The sequence below is a fragment of the Globicephala melas genome, chromosome 16 (assembly GCF_963455315.2).
Source record: "Globicephala melas chromosome 16, mGloMel1.2, whole genome shotgun sequence".
NCBI lineage: Eukaryota > Metazoa > Chordata > Mammalia > Artiodactyla > Delphinidae > Globicephala > Globicephala melas.
In genome coordinates this window covers 57,832,183-57,854,786 of record NC_083329.1, presented here as the reverse complement: position 1 = coordinate 57,854,786, position 22,604 = coordinate 57,832,183, and the positions used below count along the sequence as shown (strand labels likewise).

The following is a 22,604-nucleotide window of genomic DNA, read 5'->3' as shown; positions in this document are numbered from 1 at the left end:
GTGGCTCAAAGTCCTGGAGCGCAGGCTCAGTAGTTGTGGCGCACGGGCTTAGGTGCTCCGCGGCATGTGGGATCTTCCTGGACCAGGGCTTGAACCCGTGTCCCCTGCATTGGCAGGCGGATTCTTAACCACTGTGCCACCAGGGAAGCCCTCCATTATTTATTTATTTTTTTGTGGTATGCGGGCCTCTCACTGTTGTGGCCTCTCCCGTTGCAGAGCACAGGCTCCGGACGCACAGGCTCAGCGGCCATGGCTCACGGGCCTAGCCGCTCCGCGGCAGGTGGGATCTTCCCAGACCGGGGCACGAACCTGTGTCCCCTGCATTGGCAGGCGGGCTCTCAACCACTGCGCCACCAGGGAAGCCCCATTTTTTTTTTATTCATAAATTCTTCACACATTTATCAAAATGAATGGGGGCAGGTTTTTTTTTTCATGTTTTTAAGAAGGAAAGCATAATGCATGTTTCAGTAAAGGTTAAGATTCTTACCTGAGAACTTATACTTAGGGTTGAAGGTTGAGAAGGTGAAGCGATGATTAAAGAAAAAAAGCAGAAGAAAAGATAGAGGCAGAGGAAGGTTTTAACATTAAAGGAGGAACTTAGGGGAATGACTGGCTGGTGGTAATGACACGGTCCGTTGAAATTTTGCCTACCAGCCAAACCCAGGCCTCTGAGTAGAGTGGATGTTATGTCATTGCCGTTACACCAAATGTTTGTCTCTGCACTGCTTGTCAGATGTAAGGCATAACAGGAATGAAAGGTAAAATAGGGTGAGTATTGGAAGGTAGTTGAGAAAGTTCCATAAATAATGTTAATGTACTTCTGAAACTTTTATGGACTTTCGAATACCAGTTAAAAGACTTAGCCAACCGATATGGCTTTACTAAATGCCAGGGTTCCTCACAGGTGACTTTTCAGTCTCTTAGATAGTTCTCGACACAATAGTTTCAGTTTTCGTGCATACCGTGTATACGGATGCCTGTAGTTTTATCAAGCGAGAGAAAAGGAATTGTTTTATGAAAGCAGAGATGTGTGAGCTGTAGTGATCCATCTTTGCTTATAGAACAGTAAATGACTAGTGGATGGGAGAAGTGTGAGGAAGGGATATTTCTTCCCTGTAATGCTTTAATTTGCATTTACAAAGCACCTTTAAGCACCTTTTTTTAGGACTCCCACAATCTTCCACAATTTTTGTATCATCCATTCCACTCTTGCTGGATATTTGTGAACTAAGCTGCTGTGAGTGTTCCCGTATCCGTCATCTGGTGTGCACGTGCACAGTGTCTCTGAGGTGTACACCTAGGAATGGAACTGCTGGTTCACAGGCAGCGTGACTGTTTATGCTGGTTTATGCCCATTGTCCCGGTGTAATTAGTAGTATAGCACCTTTAATTCTCAGCAGTGTCTGGATTTGGATGATGAGCTGTATGGTTGCCCTAGTCACGGGCTATGCTTGTCTTCAACTTTACTAGGTACCAGTCAGACTGTTTTCCAAAGTGTCGTACCACGTTATACTCCCTCCAGTATATTATCTCATATATATATATATATATATATATATATATATATATATATATATATATATATACGATCCCTGGCTTCTCGTCCTCCTCAACTTAGTTTTTTCAATTTAGGCAATCTGGTAAACTTTGCATTTACTTGATTAGTAAGGAGGTTGAATAGCTTTTCATATATTTATCAGCTACCTGGATTTCCTCCTTTGTAAAGTTCCTGTTTAAGTCGGCCCTCACCCCCACCCGCCTTTTTGTAAATTGGTCCTTGTGTCTTTCATTGCTAGAAGTTCTTTATTTACTCTGGATACAAATTCTTTGTCCTGTGTGTGTGTTGCAAATGCCTTCCATTCTCTGGCTTGCCTTTTCACTCTCTTTTTTTTTTTTTTTTTTTTGCGGTACGCGGGCCTCTCACTGTTGTGGCCTCTCCCTGTTGTGGAGCACAGGCTGCGGACACACAGGCTCAGCGGCCATGGCTCACGGGCCCAGCCGCTCCGTGGCATGTGGGATCCTCCCGGACCGGGGCGCGAACCCGTGTCCCCTGCATCGGCAGGCGGACTCTCAACCACTGCGCCACCAGGGAAGCCCTGGTGTCTTTTAATGAACAGAACTTATTAATTTTAATGGAGTCAAATTTACTGGTCTTTTTTTTATGGTTAGTGTTTTTTTTTTTTTTCTCGTTACGCCGGCCTCTCACTGTTGTGGCCTCTCCCGTTGCGGAGCACAGGCTCCGGACGCGCAGGGTCAGCGGCCATGGCTCACGGGCCCAGCCGCTCCGCGGCATGTGGGATCTTCCCGTACCGTGGCACGAACCCGTGTCCCCTGTATCGGGAGGCGGACTCTCAACCACTGCGCCCACCCAGGGAAGCCCTGGTTAGTGTTTTTTGTGTCTTGTTTTAAGACTCTTTTCCTACCCTCAGGTTAAGTAGATATTCTATCAGTATTCTAAAAGCTTTACTGACCTTAAAAGATGTATGATTATGAGTCAAATACACTCTTTTGACCCCATCCTCGCCATTACAAATCTGTTTTTGCTTTTCTTCACTTTCTTCTGTTCTGTCTTGAATTTTTACTTGTCTGCAACTATAACTAAGAGCCAGGTGCTGACTTTCCCTGTCTCATAGGAGAAAATGGTCATATAGACGGAAGTTCAGCCGGGTTAGATTTTACAGGTCTCCAGCTGACTGTATTGCCCTTTTTCCTTTTATGAGCTAGCATTTTATTGTGTTCCTGCTATGTGTCTGCCACCATCCTTGGTTCTTTCATATTTGTTATCTCAATTATTCCTCTTTACAGTTCTGCAAAACTGTACATTTTTCTCATTTTTACAAGCGGGAAGACAGACTTAGATTGATTCAGTAACATGTCCAATATCCCGCAGTTTAGGTAGCTGACAAGGTGGGGACTTGATTCCTGAACTCTCTAGATCCATCCCATCATAGCACATCACCTTGTTAACACAAGCCTGTTTGATAAGATCCAAAACCGATGAGAATAACTTTCTTTTAATGTAATATGTGCTACTTTAAGCACTCATAGAGATAATTATTGTGAAACCGGATAAAACTGTTGACCTCTCTGTGTATGTTAAAATAGGTAGAGTAGTGCGTGGACCTTAAGAGGTCCTTGGATGGGCAGTAGAGGTTCTGTAAGCCCTTGAAATTGTATGCAAATGTCTGTATGTACATGTGTTCCTTTTAAAAAATAGATCTGTAATTTTCTTGAGATTCTCAGAGGGCAACCCTAATGTGTTTTAAGGCTTCACTGGATATCCTGTTTGAAGACATCTGTGATAAAGTTAATGCAGAATTCTGAAATGATGTGTATTTTCAAAATAATCTTTAAAAAATTCAGATGTCAGATTTTTTTCTTAATATGTCATTCTCAGTCTTTGTCATTAAAACCCAGCTAAAGCTCATCTGAGAGTTGGAAGAAAACTAGGATTGAATAGCAATTTTTAAATGCCAAAAAAGATATTCTAAATTTAGTTGATTATTTCTTAAGTGAAAGTGCTTAGTTATAATATCATCATTACTAATCAGTGTACCCTGGCTCCAAAGGCCTGATGACTTCACATGACTTTTCATCTTGTCTCTAAAATCCTCTGTTTTACAAGGGATCAAATTTCCTGTGAGGTTCCTAACAGTGTGATTAAAGTTTAGAGACTGAAACTGTTGAGCACTTAAATGCAGGGATGACTATGCAAACGTAATTCATGGGCTTCACCAGGAGATTTGGGACATGTCTCTACTAATTTATGATGATGATATTGAAATTAATCTTTGCTAGGGATTATGGAAGCCATAATAGTTTATTGATGGTTCAGTTATTGTTTGTTGAAGCAGATTTACACAATTATAGTTTAATGACATAACAAGGATATTGTCAACTAGGAGCGCATGACATGAAAAATTAAACTTCCAATTAATCTAATATGTATTAGTTGAAATGATAATTTTCATGGTGATTTGGCCTCTTAGAAATCCTTGGAAAACATTATTAGCTTATGAATTGAAAACTCTCTATGTTAATGAGTAGTGAGAAAGAACTTAGTATTATTATCAAAAGATGGGGAATTAAATATTCAATTCAGCTAACATTTATGGAGTGCCTACTCTGGGCTTGCTGCTGAGTTAGGCTCATAAATATAAGTTGAACACGATTGATATGTGGAGAGAGGAAATACTGGTTGCTTTTGTTTGTTCCTTCAGTCATACTTCCCTCCAGCCTATACTGGATGGATACCATTGCCAGAATTATTCAAACGTTCAACAGATTTGTGTGTGCGTGCATGTGTGTGTGTGCTTGCACTCCACTATACCTTATTGTGTCACTACTCCTGCAGTGGCTTTCTGTTACTTCATCTGTCATGTTCACACGCCTCAGCCTGGCTTTTGTCACAGCCAGCTTTATTTCTTATTCCTCTTCAACACATCCCCACTCCAGGCATGCACATGGATTAGGTATCCCTTTAGTCTGACAGCTCATTCTTAGCTCTGTGCCTTCTCCTAGATTCCCTTCATTCATTTACTGATGCATTCATTTAACAAATAGGCATTGAGCCCCTCTTATGTTAAGTTGTGGTCCTGGGAAGTCTTGGGGCACGCCAAGATGAATCAAACATGAGTCCTGTTCTTAAGAATTGTACAGTCTAGGGCTTCCCTGGTGGCGCAGTGTTTGAGAGTCTGCCTGCCAGTGCAGGGGACATGGGTTCGAGCTCTGGTCTGGGAGGATCCCACATGCCGTGGAGCAGCTGAGCCTGTGAGCCACAACTACTGAGCCGGCACGTCTGGAGCCTGTGCTCCGCAACAAGAGAGGACGTGATAGTGAGAGGCCCGTGCACCGCGATGAAGGGTGGCCCCCGCTCGCCGCAGCTAGAGAAAGCCCTGGCGCGGAAACGGGGACCCAACACAGCCAAAAATAAATAAATAAATAAAAGCCATTTCTAAAAAAAAAAAAAAACACTACTCAAAAAAAAAAAAAGAATTGTACAGTCTAGTAGGGGAGATGAGGTCCGTGTATGAGTAAGCAAAATACAAAGTGGAAAATGAATGCCAAATAATAAGAAAGCTAAAAGCTTCCTGTTAGACAAAGTGATGTAGGGCTTCTGAGAAGGTATCTGTTTGCACTGGGCCACAAAGGATTTGAATTGGGGTGGAGAGGCCAGGCAATTGTCCAAGTTCTGCCTTGTCTTTCAAGGTCCAGTTTAAGTCCTCTCCGTCCAAGGGATGTTCTACCCCTCCACACTCAACAAGGAATAGTCACGGTTGTTTTCAGACATTTTTCCTTCTGTATTCAGCGGAACCCTTTCTTTGAAGTGAATCTTATGGAGAAGCCCATTATACATAGAATAGTTAAGGTAGAGATCTTTGCTTGGTGCAAAGGATTATGGTGGCCCTAGTGTTTAACCCACAAGGGCACCTTCAGGTGGTGCCCATACCCAAGGCACTTTCTTACAAGAGATCCAAGGAGCCTAGTTTGAAAACCAATGGAGAGACAGGAAAGTGTTTAGGTTTTAGCATCTGAATTAAAATCTTTCATGACTTAGTGGTCTGAGGTCTTGACCTTCAGGAATCAGTTTTTCTTTTGCAAAATGCGGGCAACAATGCTACCTTACAGGGTTATTTTAAGGTTTACTGATAATCTATGTAAAGTGCCTGGTCTACAGTAGGTGTTGGACAATGGTTGCTATTATTATAGTTTAGTGCTTTATTTCTTTTTTAAAAAAATAATTTGGGGTGAAATTCACATAACATAAAACTAACCATTTTATTTTATTTATTACTTATTTTTATAAAATTTATTTATTTTTGGCTGCATTGTGTCTTTGTTGCTGCACGTAGGCTTTCTCTACTTGCAGCAAGAGGGGGCTACTCTTCGCTACTCTGCGCGGGCTTCTCATTATGGTGGCTTCTCTTGTTGCGGAGCTCGGGCTCTAGGTGTGCAGGCTTCAGTAGTTGTGGTGCATGGGCTCAGTAGTTGTGGCTTGCAGGCTCAGTAGTTGTGGCGCACAGGCTTAGTTGCTCCGTGGCATGTGGGATCTTCCCGGACCAGGGCTTGAACCTGTGTCCCCTGCATTGGCAGGCAGATTCTTAACCACTGCGCCACCAGGGAAGCCCAAAACTAACCATTTTAAAGTGAACAATTCAGTGACATTTAGTATATTCACAGTGTTGTGTGACCACCACCTCTATGTAGTTTCCAAACATGGTCATCATTCCAAAATAAAATCCTTTACCCATTAAGCAATTTTTTCCTAACCACTTCCCCCATCCCTGCCTAGGCCCCACCAATCTATCTTCTGTTTATAGCTTTATCTGTTCTGGATGTTTCCTATAAATGGGATTATTATGATACGTAACCTTTTGTGTCTGGCTTCTTTCACAACGTATTTTTGAGGTTCATCCATGTTGTAGCATGTATCACTGCTTCATTTCTTATTATCACTGAATAATATTCCAATGTATGGATATATCACATTTTCTTCATCCATTCATCTGTTTATGGATATTGACCTTTTTCCACTTTTTGGCTATCGTGAATAGTGCTGTCATGAACATGAGTGTATGTGTACTTATTTGAGTACCTGTTTTCAGTTCTTTGGGGGTGTATACCTAGAAGTGGAATTGTGGGGTCATACGGTAGTTTTATGTTTAACTTTTTGAGGAGCTACCAAATGGTGCTTAATCGCTTCTTATACCCACAGCATCTACCATAGGGCTGTACTCACAGAACAACATCTCACTAAATATTTGTTGGTTGTTCTTTGATTAGTATTTATAACCTCACCTCCCAATTCACGTTTTGGGCCTTGAGCATTAATTTTAAGGGAAATAGATGCATCCAGGACTTGAAAGTTAGCCAGTATCACCGTATGGATGTATCTGATTGTTGTCAGACAGCAGATATTTGTTCACCGAGGATGCTGTTTGGAGCAGCTGTGCTAATGCTCTGTGGTGGGTGGTTACAGAAGCAAAGTTAAGGTCCCTTCCCTTCAGCAGCGTATGTTCTGTTTCAGAAGATATTGTTAAGATTTGTGGATCCTCACTCAATTACATAGCAGGCTATGAAAAAATCCAGGAGCCTATGAAAGTGAGAGAGCTAAAAATAACTGTTAGCAAGCGAAACTCAGGATGACAAAAGAGTAAACTCTACTATTAATCTTTATTTTTTTCTACCACTGTTTTTGGCTCATCCACAATCTCATGACACGAGTGTTATGACATTGATTTTGAAACAACACACATTAGCAAAAGCTTAGAGGAGGCTTCACATATTATTTATGATCCAGGGTATTTTGACTCTTCTTGTTGCTGACATGTGTATTTATGAATAGTGTTGATATTTATATAATACTAATGAAGCCAAAAGCTCAGTGTTGGACTAAGCATTTCTCTAGATCTGTTTAGAATAGTGTGTAATGAGTGATGTAAATAGTGTTTTACTATAAGACTGTATGATACAACCATATAATTTACTGATGTTATTTTGTAGTTAAAAATAAAATGATTCAAAACCTTAGAAAATAGAATAATTTAATTTTGATGTAACATGAGTCCCCAGAATTAATTTGGAATGACTTATTCTCATTTTGATAGGCTTTTAGTCCAACTTTCAAGTTTTTATAGAAAAAAATGAAAAGAGAATAATGGTTTTTAGGGTTGTACTTGTAATAGAATATGCTGTCTACGTATGAAACAAATCCTAGGGCTCTGGAAAAGAGAAGTGGTATGGATAATTCTGAATCAGGGGAAGAAACATTTCTATTTGCCTTTTGAATGAATTATGCATATTTTTCCTTAGATTTGTCTTTCTAGTTAGATACTGCTTAGACTAAAATTAAATTGGTTTTCAATCTATTCTGTTAGCATATACCAATTTACAGTGGGGCCAGTGGGATGTCAGAAACAAACCAGCCTAAGATTAAAAAATTTGCAGTGGATAATATACAAAGTGGATAATATACATGTGTTTAGTTGAGAATTGGCTGCAGATAAGAGACTTCTGATTTTGTTCCACTCCTAGCTCTGTGTGTGTGTATGTTTTTAACACTGATTCGGCTTGTAGCGAAGAGCTGCTGTGTTACATCTGTTTCTGCCTAGTTAACTCTGTTGGTTGGTGTCAGATGAGAGCTAATTTTGATATTAAATTGAGGAGTGGGGTGTGTGTCTGTGACCGCGGGAAGGGAGAAAGGGGATCCAAGGTTGCTTGGTTGTTTTGTATACTATCAAAGTGCAGCTATTCACAGTGTTGTTTTACATTTATTTTTTGCCTTTGAAGTAAAAATGATCATTACTGCCCTGAAATGTGACCTGTACAAGCATGTACTTACTATTGTGGAAAATGGTGCATCCTTCTCTTAGGTGCAGTTATTGGCCATATCTTGATAGTTCAATCAGTACCTAGATGCCAGGTGACCTTTGGGACAAATAGTGAATGTTGCCTGGGAAAGTTAATATTGATCTTTAAACAATGTTCGACTTTTTTTTTTCCTCCAGACAAAATGTTATACCTGCCTGGCTATTTGAGTAATAGTGGGATTTTTTATTTTTTAAATGATGGAATTCTTTTTTAGACTCCATCACAAACCTGATTTTTTAAAATGCGGAGAACAGGTCTGGCCTCAAAGAAGAGTGAAAGTTTACTTCTTTAGGCACTCGCTGTGGGGCTTCATGTCCTGTCCTGAATTCCATGTTCTTAAATACCCTTTAGTGGTATGAAAGAGCTAACATACCACCAAACATAGTATACCAGTAAATTCACTGCAGCTGTTTGGATTGAATAGTTGTGGAGATCCATAGATGGTTGCTGAATTTTAGGGATGTCCTTATGCCCAAATTAACATTTACATTTTTTTCTTTTGGCAGATTTGCCTGAAGATCTGGACAATCTTCTTTTTTGTCATGGACTGTTAAAACACTTGGAGTTCCAATTCTGGTATTTTCCCTTGTTTTATTATATTTTTAAGATATAAAATGTCAGTCTTGTTGAAATGTGTTGGTAATGGAGATGAACAATTCTTTTGATTGTGGTTAAGATTGTGGTAATAGCTTGTCATGAAGGTATATTTTAAGTGTTTATTAGTTATGAAATGTGTTTTGTTTTAATGTATGTTCATTTGCTTGTGTAACCAAAATGCCTGAAAGCAACTTTGCAATATTGGATACTTTTCTGTGACCTCTTTTCCTGCTTCCTGCAGTTGTATTTTGTGCAATCAAATTAAATTAGTTGATTCATCCTGAATAAATAATGAAAGATGAAATAATTATTTGGACATGGTGAAATGTCTTCTAATGAAATTTTGCCCCAAACCATTTTACCTTGGAAAGATCAGCTTCCTGTTTTAAACTTACTAAAGCAGAGTGATTCCTGTGTTCTATCGTGAAAGTGGTTGCACTGTGAAAGCCAATGATTTCATTCCTAAATACACCTTGTTCCAAGTCTAACAGTCAGTAATTTATATAATGACACAAAGGGGAGTGCTTATTAGATTTGCAGATGACAGAGATGACAGAATCAAGATTCAAAACAATTTTTAACAAGTTGGAAGACAGACTCAAACCAACAAGATGTACTTGAACTGTGATAAAATTTTAAAATCCCAGCATTTAAATTTGCATAAGGAAGAGAATGAAAAGACTCGGCTTGACAGAATTTTTGAAAGACTATCTGGGATTTTCAGTTGGACTGCCTGCTTGGCATGAGCCAGTTGTATGGCAGGTCTGGTAAGGAAGTTCATGTTACCTTGGGTTGCATTTATAATTGGATAATGCCTGGAATGCCAGATTTTAAGATGGGCATTAGCCAAACTAATGAGTGACCAAGAGGAGGAGGTGCTTGGAAACCTGTGATAATGTAGGCATGTTAAGGAACTGGGATATGAGTGGTCCAAGGTGGGGCTGGAGGTAGAATGGGATTTGATTGTAGCAGTTTTCAAAAGATACTTGTTTTCAAGTATATGAAGGCTCCTCATAATTAAAGAATTTCTTGAGATTGTTCCAGGGGAACTAGGACTAGTGGGTAGAAGTTATGGGAAGGCAGATTTTGGCTCCTGTGAGCAAGAAATATATTACAGTTAGAGCTGTCCAACAGTGGCATGAGCTGTCTTAAGAAGTGACAAATTCCTAATCACTGGAAGTATTTTGAGACTTTATGGCCTATCTGTTGGGGATATTGAAAAAGGGATCTTTTACTGTTTAACTAGAGGTTGGACTGGATAACCTCAAAGGTCCCTTTAGCCCCAAGTTTCTAAATCTGAGGGGAGAAAAATGGAGTGAACCTACAGCTTACTGATTGCAAAAAGGACAATCCTTTTTAAATTGCCTCTTTCAAGCTGACTGAACTAGTATAGTTCAATGGCCTAATTGTTTTCAGCAACAGAATCTTTGAGAGCAAATGTTAAACTCTTCAGTGTATCTGGCTAAAGTTTTGAGGAAAGACATTATTTTCCCCTTTGAGGTACATTAAATGTAAGTAAACAACCAGAGATAACTTTAATTTTATATTTTATGAGACATTTTTCAGAGTGTGTAGACATTGTATTGGATGGAAGTGATGATAGCTACTATATACTGAATATTAGATACTGTGTTCACTTAATTCTCTCAACAATCCTGGGAGAGATATACTGTTATTTCCCTACAGGTAAAGTGATGGAAATGTTAAGTCATTTTCCCAGGGTTTCTCTGCTAGACATTGGTAGGACTGGCATGCATACTATTAGTCTAATTGCAGAGGCGGAACTAGCTAGAGCAGGCAGTCATGGCTCAGGTGAAGATAGCGCTGACTTAGACTTTAGAATAATGGCATTTGAGCCTTGAGTCTACTACTGACTGTTATCCTGAGTGAGTTCCACCTTCCCCTGAGCCTCAGTTTACCCATTGAGTCATCCTGCAGATTACATGACAAGTTATACGCAAGCACACCCTGTAAACTTTAAACTATAAGAGTTAAGATGTGGATATTATCTGTGAAGAGCAAGGTTAGAGCCCAGATATGACCCAACTCCCAGGCCAGGATGCTTTGGCCTGGTGCTCTTGGCAGGTGTACTCAATACCAGATTGGAGACCTAGGGGATTTTTGTGTACACCAGGAGGTTCTCAGAGAGCAGTATCACTCCCTACCTGGTATCAGATTTGTACAAACCTTGCTCGAATTGAGCAGTTTCATGAGCTAACTGGGTAGTAAGACACCTAGAGTTTTCCATTGTTCGAAAGGTGACCGGTTATGTTACTACATTAGTTTCAGTTTTCCAACCTGTGGGTTAGAGAATGTCACCAACCCTCTTCAAAGGGATGGGAAAACATGATTCTGTAGAAATGGCTCAATGGGAAATTTTCTTACTTGTGAGACTTGGGAAATAGAATGTTTAGCTGAAATAGAAGAATCAGGATCATTGCTTTTTTTTTTTTTTTTTTTGGCTGCACCGCACATCTTGCAGCATCTTAGTTCCCCAACCAGGGTTAGGGATCAAACCCAACCCTGCCCCATGCAGTGGAAGTGCGGAGTTCTAACCACTGGACTGCCAGGGAATTCCCTCTTTTTTTTTTAAAATGATTAAATGAATTTATTAATTTCTTTAATTTGGTCAAAAGTATCCATCAAAAATTTTCAGCAAGCATCATTTTAAATGGTGAAATGTTAGCACTATTTCCTTTATAATCAGTAAAGGATGAAAATAATCATGATCACTACTGCACTTCAACAGTGTGCTGAATGTACTGATTAGTAAGACAAGAAAAAACATCATTCTAAATGGTGACTCTACATTTTTTACATTAAGTTTAGGAACAAGACAGAAATGCCTACAATTACTATTATAGTTGACATTTTTTTGAGGTTTAGCAAGGGGAGGAAGACAACAACATAAAGCAATCAATATAATTATTGGAAGAGAAGTAACAATATAATTGTATACTTAGAAAAACCAAGAAAGTATAGAAAAACAATACTAGAATTAATGAGCTATTTTGGTAAGATGGCTAAATACAAATCAAACATTAAAGAAATAGCTTTTCTATGTTAACAATAACCAGAACGAAATGGATATTAGTAGCATATTCCACTTACAATAGTGACAGAAGTCTAAAATATTTAGAAATAATTTAATACAAAAGGCATAGAATCAATATAAAAACAAAACACTACAAAATCTCTCCGTCTTTTTTTTTTAAGTTTCAGATTTTTTGCAGTAAGTTTAACATACTTCCATCAAATTTTTTGCATCATAGACTTATTCTTTGATGTTGATTTTATGTTTATAGTAGACATATATCTTGAACCACTGTCATGTAATTTTATTAATTTCAATAAAGGTTATCCATTAAATATATAGCTTAGATGTGGTCTCTTAAATGCCCCATGAATAACTCATATAAATAACGTGTAAAATCCTAAAAGAAATTCCTTCTCAGGCTGTGACCCAGTTTTTGGTTGGCAAATATAGTCGCTCTGGCTTTGTTACATAATACCTGCCTGTCATTACTTCTGTGGTCATTTTGCATCTGAAAAGGTAATACTAAAGAGTCTTTTAATTTATTTTTAGAAGTTTCATTATTAAGAGCCTTTCCCCCCTTTTTAATCCTTTAAGGTCTTGATTTCCTGTTTAAAGATGTTCTTCACCCGAATGCAGTTTTTCCTGTTGGTCAAATAAGACAACTATCAACATTGCCTGTTTGTCCTCTTTTTAATCTCTAAAGGATGGATGTTTGTAAGATGTTGCTTAATATGGTCTGGAATACTCTGGCCGTTTGTTGAATTGTAAATGACTTTCAAATGTGCAAGTTCTGTTAAATACAAGGAGAACCTCTATGGGTAACTTTTGTACTGAAGAAGTCATTTGTCAACCATGGTAAAACTTGCAAACCCACTTTATACAGAGTGGATTCTTGAAGCTATACAGAAAATAAAAAAGCAAAAGCAAAGGCCCTCTGAAGAGAGAATCTGCCATGCAGTCAGCACTTCCCATGGGTTGGATAAGAAGACAGTCTCTGAACAGCTGGAACTCAGTGTTCAGGATGGCTCAGTTCTCAAAGTCACCAACAAAGGCCTTGCCTCCTATAAGGACCCAGACAACCCTGGGCGCTTTTCATCAGTTAAACCAGGCACTTTTCCTAAGTCAGCCAAGGGGTCTAGAGGATCATGTAATGATCTCCGCAATGTGGATTGGAATAAACTTCTGAGGAGAGCAATTGAAGGACTTGAGGAGCCCAATGGCTCCTCCCTGAAGAACATAGAGAAGTATCTCAGAAGTCAAAGTGATCTCACAAGCACCACCACCAACCCAGCCTTTCAGCAGCGGCTGCGACTGGGGGCCAAACGTGCAGTGAACAATGGGAGGCTACTGAAAGACGGACCGCAATACAGGGTCAACTATGGAGGCTTAGATGGCAAAGGGGCTCCAAAATACCCCAGTGCTTTCCCATCGTCGCTCCCACCTGTCAGCCTTCTACCCCATGAGAAAGACCAGGTAAGTGCAGAGAGAATGTCAATACACTGTAAATATTGCCCATTTGACTTGTAGAGTTTCAGTTAAGTTTTATACAGACATAAGTTCTGAGTTAAGTGTGATAAAATAAAATGTTTTGCCTCAGAGCAGGCTTATATATTTTAAGAGGTATATATTGTTTTACAGTATAAATTGTTCTCTATTGTTTTACAACGTATTAAGGGCTTCCTCGCTGGTTGACTAAGAATTTAATGTGATGATTATGTGGTTTGTTTTTTAAACTATGATTGCTAATCCGTGGGTGCTTGAAGGGACCAGGATAGATAACTTTAATCTTCCTTCCTCAAGGCAGGATCATATATATTTCAAAAATCCAAGAAAGGCCATTATATGTTTTTCTCTTTTAAAATTATTATTTATTTTTTTAGCTTTGTGAGGTATAATTGATATATTTTTCCCTTTATTGTTATTTCAGAGAAGAAGAATCTATAGACTAATTATTTTAATACTGATAGTCTGTGCATTACTGGAACTGTTTTAATATGTGACCTAAATCCTGCCTGTTTCAATTTAAAGTCATTTGTTATTGTTCACTTCTCAGCAGGTGAAAGTAAATGTTTATTTTGTCTCATACTGTATCTTATAATCTTTGGTTTCTCTGGGCCTTCTGTCATTTCCATAATAGTTATACGTATATGGCAGATTTCTCCTTAAGTTACTGCTACAATTTAAAGTCTTTGGTTAAGTAGGATTTTCCTTTGTTTTATTTCAAAGCTATTGAAATTACTGCCCAAACTAAAACCAAAACAGAGCAGTAGCAAATTGTTTATAAAGGTTTCGGCCCTCCAGTTTGGGGGCTTGTTGTCTGTCCTTTGGGTGAGTGGATGCATTGATAGCAGTTAACTTTACACCTTGTAAGCCATTAGCCATTGTTGATAGAAAGGGTGATGGTTGTATGTGCTAACTGCATTTTCAGAAGTGATGGAAACAGTGTTAGGAAAAGCTGTGCTCCTGATGACTTGTTTTTCCTCTTTGGATACTGTTGCGCATAAGATAGACCCTGCTTCCCTTCTTGCCTTAAGCTGATAGAGGCCCAGTTCTACAAACTGGGTGGGACCAGGTGATTTGCCTTTCCACAGACCAATCGAAACCCTAGAATTTCTTTCTTTTTCTTTTTTTTTAAAATGTATTTTTTTAACATCTTTATTGGAGTATAATTGCTTTACAATGGTGTGTTAGTTTCTGCTTTATAACAAGGTGAATCAGCTATACATATACGTATATCCCCATATCTCCTCCCTCTTGCATCTCCCTCCCACCCTCCCTATCCTACCCCTCTAGGTGGTCACAAAGCATCAAGCTGATCTCCCTGTGCTATGTGGCTGCTTCCCACTAGCTGTGGATTTTACATTTGGTAGTGTATATATGTCCATGCCACTCTCACTTCATCCCAGCTTACCCTTCCCCTTCCCCATGTCCTCAAGTCCATTCTCTACGTCTACGTCTTTATTCTTGTCCCGCCCCTAGGTTCTTCAGAACCTTTTTTTTTTTTTACATTCCATATATATGTGTTAGCATACAGTATTTGTTTTTCTCTTTCTGACTTACTTCACTCTGTATGACAGACTCTAGGTCCATCCACCTCACTACAAATAATTCAATTTCGTTTCTCTTTATGGCTGAGTAATATTCCATTATATGTGCCACATCTTCTTTATCCATTCACCTGTCAGTGAACACTTAGGTTGCTTCCATGTCCTGGCTATTGTAAATAGAACTGTAATGAACATTGTGGTCCATGGCTCTTTTTGAATTATGGTTTTCTCAGGGTATATACCCAGTAGTGGGATTACTGGGTCATATGGTAGTTCTATTTTTAGTTTTTTAAGGAACCTCCATACTGTTATCCATAGTGGCCGTATCAATTTACATTCCCACCAACAGTGCAAGAGGGTTCCCTTTTCTCCACACCCTCTCCAGCATTTATTGTTTGTAGATTTTTTGATGATGGCCATTGTGACCGGTGTGAGGTGATACCTTATTGTAGTTTTGATTTGCATTTCTCTAATGATTAGTGATGTTGAGCATACTTTTGTGTGTTTGTTGGCAATCTGTATATCTTCTTTGGAGTAATGTCTGTTTAGGTCTTCTGCACATTTTTGGATTGGGTTGTTTGTTTTTTGATATTGAGCTGCATAAGCTGCTTGTATATTTTGGAGATTAATCCTTTGTCAGTTGCTTCGTTAGCAAATATTTTCTCCCATTCTGAGGGTTGTCTTTTCGTCTTGTTTATGGTTTCCTTTGCTGTGCAAAAGCTTTTAAGTTTCATTAGGTCCCATTTGTTTATTTTTGTTTTATATGTATGTTTTGTTTATTTATTTACTTTTGGCTGCATTGGATCTTTCTGCACGTGGGCTTTCTCTAGTTGCAGCAAGCAGGGGCTGCTCTTCTTTGCTGTGCGCAGGCTTCTCATTGCAGTGGCTTCTCTTGTTGCAGAGCATGGGCTCTAGGCACGTGGGCTTCAGTAGTTGTGGCTCGTGGGCTCAGTAGCTGTGGCTCGCAGGCTCTAGTGCACAGACTCAGTAGTTGTGGTGCACGGGCTTAGTTGCTCCACGGCATGTGAGATCTTCCCGGACTAGGGCTCGAACCCGTGTCCCCTGCATTGGCACGTGGATCCTTAACCACTGTGCCACCAAGGAAGTCCCTCATTATATATTTTTAAATTTATTTGTTTGTTTTTGGCTGTGTTAGGTCTTTGTTGCTGCGCACGGGCTTTCTCTAGTTGCAGCGAGTGGGGGCTACCTTTCGTTGCGGTGCGCAGGCTTCTCCTTGCGGTGGCTTCTCTTGTGTTGGAGCATGGGCTCCAGGCACGTGGGCTTCAGTAGTTGTGGCGCACGGGCTTAGTTGCTTCGCGGCATGTGGGATCTTCCCGGACCAGGGCTTGAACCCGTGTCCCCTGCATTGGCAGGTGGATTCTTAACCACTGCGCCACCAGGGAAGCCCTAAATATTTTTATAAAAGCTTATGCCATCAGGAAATTCCTTAAGGGAATATAGAGCCATTTCTTGATGGCTTTGGATATCTGTTTTAAATATATATAAATTACTCTAAGGTATATTAAGCTTTTATAATTATCAGGTGCATGGACTAATTCAGGCAGCTTTAGGCAATTTAATAGCATGTTTTAATAATTTTGTGGTCCAGGGGAGTATCAACTTGTGATAGAGGAAATAGTACAGATTTTCCACAGTCCCTTTCTTATCCTTCTCTTTAACCTTGCCCGTCATTTCTTGACATCCTTATATTTTTTTCATACAGCATCTATACAGAAGTATTTTTAGTCTGAAGGAAGACTCATGTCTGAAAGTGTCTAGAATTGAGAACAGAGTGATTTATTGCTTATCATGCAGTTGTTCCTGCTCTTTTTATGGTGCTGATCTTTACATTGTCCAGTTAGCATCATCATATAACAAGGAAAGCTGAGAAAATATGTCCTAGAATTTTTATTTGATGAAATTTGGGGATTAGTTGTGTTCAGTAATCATAATCTAATTTTTAAAAAAGGACAAATAAACATAAATGAAAATCAGATTGCCGATTTGGCCAGAATGTATTGTACTGTTTCTATTGTATATTACAATAGCCTTTTCCCTTGAAAAATGTAATAAAAAGTACATCAGAATATATTGCCCTTTGAGATTACAAGGGATAAATAGTTTAATACCCTGTAAACTTTCTAGGTCAATGTAATAGAAATTCTTAACCTGGGTCCATGAATGAGTTTGGGGTAGGTGGGCTAACAAATCCCCTGAAATAGAACAGTCGTTTGTATCCACACGTTTTCCTAGGTTCAGGGTCTGTAGTTTTTATCAGATTTTCAAAGGAATCTAAAGTGTCAAAGACCAATGTGAACATTTTTGTACTGTAGAAAATATTTTGAGTTTCTTATACTAAAACCATATATGTATGCTGGTTGCTGGCTTTTGATTATTATTGCTTCAGCTGTTGAACTTGGATCTATATGTCAATTAGTTGTACTATAGCTTCATGTATATAGGACTTGTTCTCGTATCTTTGAAAGGCAGATTATCATTGTTCTTGATGTGCTAGAGGTCTGTAAAATTCACATTGTGGGAGGACATTTATGGTATAAATGGCCACTGTACAGAGATGAAGTCATTCAATCACAATTAGCCAACTAATGGCTTTCAAGAAGCTGTTATTCTGGTTACCTTTGTTGAATAGTTTAATTGTAAAAAAGAAAATAAAAATGGTAAAAATAATAACATTTCTTAAGTGTTAAAATGCTGGCACTATTCCGGGTGCCTTACATTTACTGTCTCCTTATCACAATAACTGTGAGGGCCATAGATTATTATCCTTATTTTACAGATGAAAAACTGAGGCTCAAAGCCTAAGCAGTTTGTCCAAGGTCACTTTCAGAGCTGGTGCGTGGTGAAGCCAAGATTCTAATGAAACAGTCTGACTCCAGACCTCTTTACCAGTGGGCTGTATACTTGGTCACCAGGGGTGGCTTTTCATTAACAGTGAAAGTATCTCTTCCATTTCCTCAAATGCTTAGAAGCAGTTGTCCCCCAACAAATAGATTTCTGGCATTTTAAATTTGGTAGTTGCAATGAACTTAGTACAGTTTTTAAAGCAGGCACTATTTATAATATTAGCAGTATGGGAAAGCAGTAGGGAAAGTAGTAAATCTGTGTCTAATTAAATGTAACATCATCATCATTCCTATGCATGACTGCTAGGAGGAATACAATGCAAGTTAAAATAGAAGAGCTCCTTCCTTTCTGAAATGTAATTACACATCTTCTGATAGTCTAGAATTCAAACTGGATATTACCATACTGGCTCCTTAGCGTAACTTCTTTGTATTTATTTAAGAAAGCTCTCTTTGGTGAGGTGATATGGAAATGAATTAAACCACTGAAGATAAAACTTTATCTTTGACTTGGTGAGGGAACTCCTAAAGGATAGTATTAGTGTTTCTCATTAAAAATGGTAAAGCTCAATTAGGTCAGATTATGAGGACTTTGGAAAGTCAGATATTCTAAGACAGACTTCAGTTATTACTATACATTTTGTAGCATTAAGATTCCATTTGAACATTTGGGCTTTAGCATTTTTATAAAATCAGTTTGGTTCAATTTTAAACATTCCTTGGTATTTCACTTTATTGGGAATATCTTCCTAAAATTTATTAAGTGTCAAATCTTGGTATGTTTCTAGTGCCGTGCATAGTATGGGAACTCTCATTCTAGGCAGCTATAGTTGCAAAGAGAGACACTTCTAATACCAGGTAGGGCTTTTGATGTTTTTTTCTTGAAGAAATGAAATAATTGTATTACAATCTTATGAAAAACCTTCTAACGTAATTACCACAATGATACTGTCAATAAGAAAAAAATAAAAATGAGTTTCAGAAGGAGCACAGATGATCAGAAATGGGGCTGAGAGACAGAACTATATTAAAAATCACTTTTCATGGTCTTGGCTTGTTCAGTTGTTTATTCTATTTGTCCCCCACTTCCTTTTAGGGAGATATTTTATTAGGGTTTTTGGTGGGGTAATTAGTATGAAATATTTCCATAAATAGAAGATTAATGTACATCCTACATCAGTTTCTCGTGTTGTGTAAATGGTGTAATTTAAAGAACTTTATTTTTACGGACTTCCCTGGTGGCGCAGTGGTTAAGAATCCACCTGCCAATGCAGGGGACATGGGTTCAAGACCTGGTCCGGGAAATCCCACATGCCGCGGAGCAACCAAGCCCCTGCGCCACAACTACTGAGCCTGTGCTCTAGAGCCCACGAGCCACAACTACCGAAGGCCGCGCACCTAGAGCCCATGCTCCACAATAAGAGAAGCCACCGCAATGAGAAGCCTGCGTACCTCAAGGAAGAGTAGCCCCTGCTCACCACAACTAGAAAAGCCCACATGCAGCAACAAAGACCCAACACAGCCAAAAATAAATAAAATAAAAAGTAGATAAATTTTTTAAAAAAAGAACTTTATTTTTAGATTTTCTTTTCTTCAGTTTTCTCCCTACCCTAGAGAGACCCTCCTCATCCCCCCCTGGAACTTTTCCAATATCCCGTACTTTGTGAAGGACCATTCCCTAGTCCATATTGTTCTATGATGTGGCAGGCTTCCAGAAGTTTCTCAGCCCTAGGAGAACTGTTCATGGTCTCAGACAACTCTGGATCTTTTTGACAGAAATGTGTGTATTTTTTATCTGCTAATTATAGAGTCCAAATGACCTCCTCTCTGTTGTCCTTCTCAGTTCTCCTTTGAATTGGTGTCCTTTGTATTGCAGATGTCGCATTTCTCAAAGAGTGCTTAGTTGTGTGCATTCAACTGAAAGTTGGATAAAGGCCTAAATAAGGCAGAATACACTCTTCCATATTCTGTAACCTGAATTTTGGGATCAGTATGAATGAAAGTAGGTTTTAGAATGACTGAAGTCAGACAGAAACCTATTATATAATGTGAATGGCTAGGTGAATCCATAGTGCTGTTCCAGGGTCAGGGAAGGAAAAGGATTGTGTTATGTTGTTCCTATGGGTAAGCTTCAGAAGTTCTTCAAAATAGCACTAGGACTGCTTTTGTGAGCAGATAGTACCAGTTGCTGGGGTGTTGTTGAGAGAGCCCTCAGATTGTCTAAGACTAGTTAGTCGGGTCAAGGGAAGGATGCGTCTTTCTCTCGCACTCAGGAGTGACAGCATGTTCCACTTTTGAGCTTTTATCGAGATGGGACTTGTCTAGACTTCTAATGAAATAGGTTTCAGGAAAAATAGAAACATTATGTCAGAGGATTTTGGACTCTTAAAATGAGTGTTAAGTATTCTTTTTAACTCTTTGGATCTTAGATATGTTTGACATTATAGCTGCCTTTTCCTGACCTTGACGTGAATGATATATAGAGCAGTCTATTTTTTGATTTCCTAATGGTATTTTCTTCCAAGCATTAAGGATGCTAAGGGTGTAATTTCTTGACTAATTTTGGATATTTTCAGCAGCTTTCAGGAATTTACTGTTGTGTTCCCTATACCTGTTTGGATTATAACAGCTGTATTTGTTATACTTTGAGTGCTAAGAAAAATCTATATTTTGTAGCTTTGAAGTTATTTAACAGTTAAGTGTTGTTTGCTGATTTATTCTGACCATATCTTGGATGGCGAAGATTTTTATAATGTTTCTCAGAACGAAGGTCTATATTCTTTTTATATATTTTATCTTTGTAATGTAAAAAGAATACACGAGAAAATGTGATTGTTTTATCACTGCAATAGCAAATTTTGATTGGAAAATTCATGACTTTTTGTTTTGTTTATAAACTTAGTTTTCTTGGCCTATACATTAAACTACAGTAGATTTGATTGAACTGTTCTTCTCCAGTTAAACCAGCATTTCGCATGTGAATCTGCATCTTCTCAGGTACTTTGATCTCTCCAGTCTATTAATGTTTCTGAGTACATAAACATCAATTAGCTCACTAAATTAAAGTTTGCAAATGAGTCAGCCATGTAATTTTTGACATTTTCATTTAGCAGCGCCATGAGGAAAGTGTGTTTTGTTTGTGTGTGGGTGCTCTTATCTCACTGTCTTCAGGTGGTGATGGGGAGTTTATAGAAGTAAGAGAAGGAGGCCTGGCAGGGCTCATTGTGAAATGCCAATCACTGTTATCATGCTTATGCTTAGGACTGGACTGCTTTCCCAGAGAAGTTTCTAGGAGTTGCAAACTGTATACTGTTGTTCTTCCTTTTATAAGCGAACCTTTTAATTAGCAGAATATTAATGGTAGAGTGTAACTTTTTTTTTTTTGCTTTGTTTTGTGAAATGTAATACATTGAAAGCGCTGCGAAGTGAACTATATAGGCAGAGTTCTAGAGTAAATGATATTAGATTTAAACTGTGAGGCTGGTTTCTTCAAAGATACAAAATAAATACTAATCAGTGGTCTAAGCAAAATCCAGGAAGGATTTGTGTTAATTTGACAAGTGGGTTTAGAATTCTTTAGCCATTATTTTTTAGAAACCAGCTTTGTTCATACATCCTTTCTCTAATTTGCTTCACTTTTGATCTTTGATAAAACCAGCTGCAATTTTGTTTCATTAACAAACTTAACTGGTTAACAGATGTTTGTTTTGGCTTGATTGTATCCTTTCTATTAGAAACAGCATAAGCATACATAGAAACCATGCTGGGCCTTTTCCTGTCTGTAGCTAGACAGGCATTTCAGAAGAGCAACTTAATTTTATTTACAAGTTCAAATTTTTGTTCCTCTGTGCTATTATAGTAGGTATACAAACGTTTTAGCTCTTGTTTCTCCTGTCAGGGAGGTCTTTTGTTCCTAATCCTCCATCTGTTAGTCCAGTACCACCCCACCCCACCCCCTTTTTTTTTAGCATTCCAAAATCTCAGCATGCAGAAAAAGGTATTGCAGAATAGGTAATTGAGATATCAGTGACTCTTCCACAGTTCAAGGGAGGGAATGGGACTAGCCTGGTAAATTTAGATAATTTCTTCCATCTTCTTTGATGTTGGGAAGCTGCCATATGGAGAGCAATGAGGCCTACAGGAAGGAGGTGAGCCTTGGTCTGGGCTGCCTGTGATACTCACAGTGGTGTGGGCTGGGAGCCAGAGGCCGCGCTTGAATGTGTCTGTAGTAGTTTCTGATGCCACGAGTTTTGATTTTTGTCCATGGTTGACTGCCATGCTTGTGACCGTCTCAGATCATAAATGCGATGATGAAGTTCAAGAAAACAGAGAGTAAAGATTATATGGCGTAAGAGAAACAATAATGAGAGCAGCAAAGAGTGCTCAAACTAAAATCTAGTATTAAGGACATGAAATGATGATTCTTGTTTGATATTTGATCAACTAGTTTCCCAAACCGGTATTTTAATATCATGTACAAGCTTCTACCTTATATCGAAACCCAACTGCAGCTATTGAGCCTTGAGATGTGAGTGAAGCAGCAGAACACAGAATCTGCTAGTGGAAGAGTGTGGGCAGTTTGAAGAATATAAGCTGTTCCAGCTACAGTACTGGCAGGATGTGAGGAGACTGGGAAAAGCAGGCAGTGGTGGGAGCCAGGAAGACGATTCCCCCTTAACTTTGTATTTA

At 38.8% G+C, this 22,604-nt stretch overlaps 1 protein-coding gene across 1 annotated transcript in view; it reads left to right on the top strand.

Annotated features, from left to right (window-relative positions):
- KAT6B (lysine acetyltransferase 6B) overlaps window positions 1–22,604 on the top strand; it is a 178,444-nt gene that overhangs the window by 1,930 nt on the left and 153,910 nt on the right. The window contains 2 exon segments of the mRNA XM_030862684.3: window positions 8,877–8,946; window positions 12,599–13,477. Coding sequence (XP_030718544.1) covers window positions 12,857–13,477 — 621 coding nt within the window. The 5' untranslated portion in view covers window positions 8,877–8,946; window positions 12,599–12,856.